This window comes from Trypanosoma grayi (assembly GCF_000691245.1).
Source record: "Trypanosoma grayi strain ANR4 Tgr_1933_V1, whole genome shotgun sequence".
Classification (NCBI taxonomy): Eukaryota; Euglenozoa; class Kinetoplastea; order Trypanosomatida; family Trypanosomatidae; genus Trypanosoma; species Trypanosoma grayi.
In genome coordinates this window covers 1-1585 of record NW_008827551.1, presented here as the reverse complement: position 1 = coordinate 1585, position 1585 = coordinate 1, and the positions used below count along the sequence as shown (strand labels likewise).

General features: G+C 62.1%; 1 protein-coding gene across 1 annotated transcript; it reads left to right on the top strand.

The window, feature by feature from the left end:
- Window positions 1–423: 423 nt before the first annotated feature.
- On the top strand, window positions 424–837 carry DQ04_19331000 (hypothetical protein; the record flags this gene model as incomplete). The annotated part of the gene is made up of 1 exon (XM_009317809.1): window positions 424–837. One exon carries the CDS (start codon window positions 424–426, stop codon window positions 835–837), a length of 414 nt encoding a protein of 137 aa, XP_009316084.1.
- Between the last annotated feature and the right edge of the window lie 748 nt (window positions 838–1585).

Genomic DNA, 1585 nt, shown 5'->3' with positions numbered 1-1585 from the left:
CTTTCCTCTTGCCGGGTGAGAGTGGACACGCCACAAGGTGGAGAGAGAGAGAGAGAACACAAGAAAAGGGGAAAGAAATGCCAGTCTTACCCGAGTTCATTCCGCTGGCAAAGCAGAAGGAGATGTTCGCCGTCTCTTCCTGGCGTGATTCACCGCAGAGCACCCCTGCTACTGCTTTGGCCGCCGTCCACCCTATGTTGCTTAGCCCCGCCGTGCTGCCGGCTGCGCAGTGCGAGAAGGACGCGGCAGCGCAGGGCAAAGGCCACCGCTCGCGCAGAGGACGGGGCCGCGGGAAGACGCGGTCAGCGCAGCGGCAGCAGGACGTCGATGACTTCTTTGTGAACTGCGTGCTTCCGCCCGGAGTGACCTTCGCCACGCTCAAGTCGGAGTTGAGCCTGCTCGCAACAACGCCGCTGCGAACCTATGATGTCGGCTCACCGCGGCTGCTGTTTCCACGGTGCAACGGCAGCGTGGGGGCGGGTGGTGCGGAATTTGGCAACGTTGACAACAGCGGCGCTGCTGCTGCTGCTGCGACAACAACAACAACAACAGCGGCTACCACCACCACCACCACTGACAACAACAGCAACAACAACAACGCTACCAGCAACAGCAACACGATTACTGGTCCTGAAGGACATGCGGTTGCGGCAGCAGCAGAAGCTGATGGCGGTGCAGCAACAGCAAACACCGGGTGCAGTACGGTTCCCGCAAACAAGACCAGGTCGAAACAAAGCGGCATGGACCTTTCGCCGTTCCGCACGCCGATGGTGGCGGCGGTGGCGGCGCCCGTTGACGACGGTGACGAGTCGCCCGGCACCTCACTGCCGGATTTGACTCTCCCGCCGTCTGTCCCATCTGAGAAACTGTTGAGGGGTCATCTTATTTCGCTTCTGTTTGCTGAGAGCAGCGAGGCAGAGAATTTCAGCGAGCTGCTCCAGAAGAAGTGGCCGCAGGCTGCAGTGGCGGTGGTTTCCCGCAATCGCTCCGTGCTGAACGCTTCGCTTGTGCTGAAGGGCCTCCCGAGCCTGACCAAGACAGAGCGCATCATCGATGAGCTCGAGAAGGCGATCCCACAGAAGCCGTCGTACATCCGCCTCCACCGCGGCGAGCGGGGGGTGTTCAAAAACGTCATCTTCGTGAAGTACCCCAGCCGCGAGGTGGCGGAGGAGTGCAAGTTGCGGCTGGAGCGATTCGTCATCGGCTCACGACCGCTAAAGGTGGAATTCAAGAAGAAAGAGAAGTGCACCACGGAGCGTGACAAGGGCATGACGCTGCAGCAGCTGGTGCGCGACCTCCGTGTGAGTACGGAGCACGAGGGCTTCGTGTACCAGCGCGCGGATCTCACCAAGGACGAGGTCCGCTCGCTGAAGCAGCTGTGCAACTCGTATGGCCTTTCCTGCGACCTCGGCGAGCACGCTGTGACGGTGAAGCGCATCCTGCCCGGCAGCGGTCGTCCATCCCCGGCGCTGCGCCCGAGTGCGACGCCTCCGTTGGCGTGTTGGGCGCAGGCAACGCCCGCATCGCTGCGACCGATGGACTTCCGCGGGATCCGCCACTGGCAGGAGATACGCACCCAGTCGCG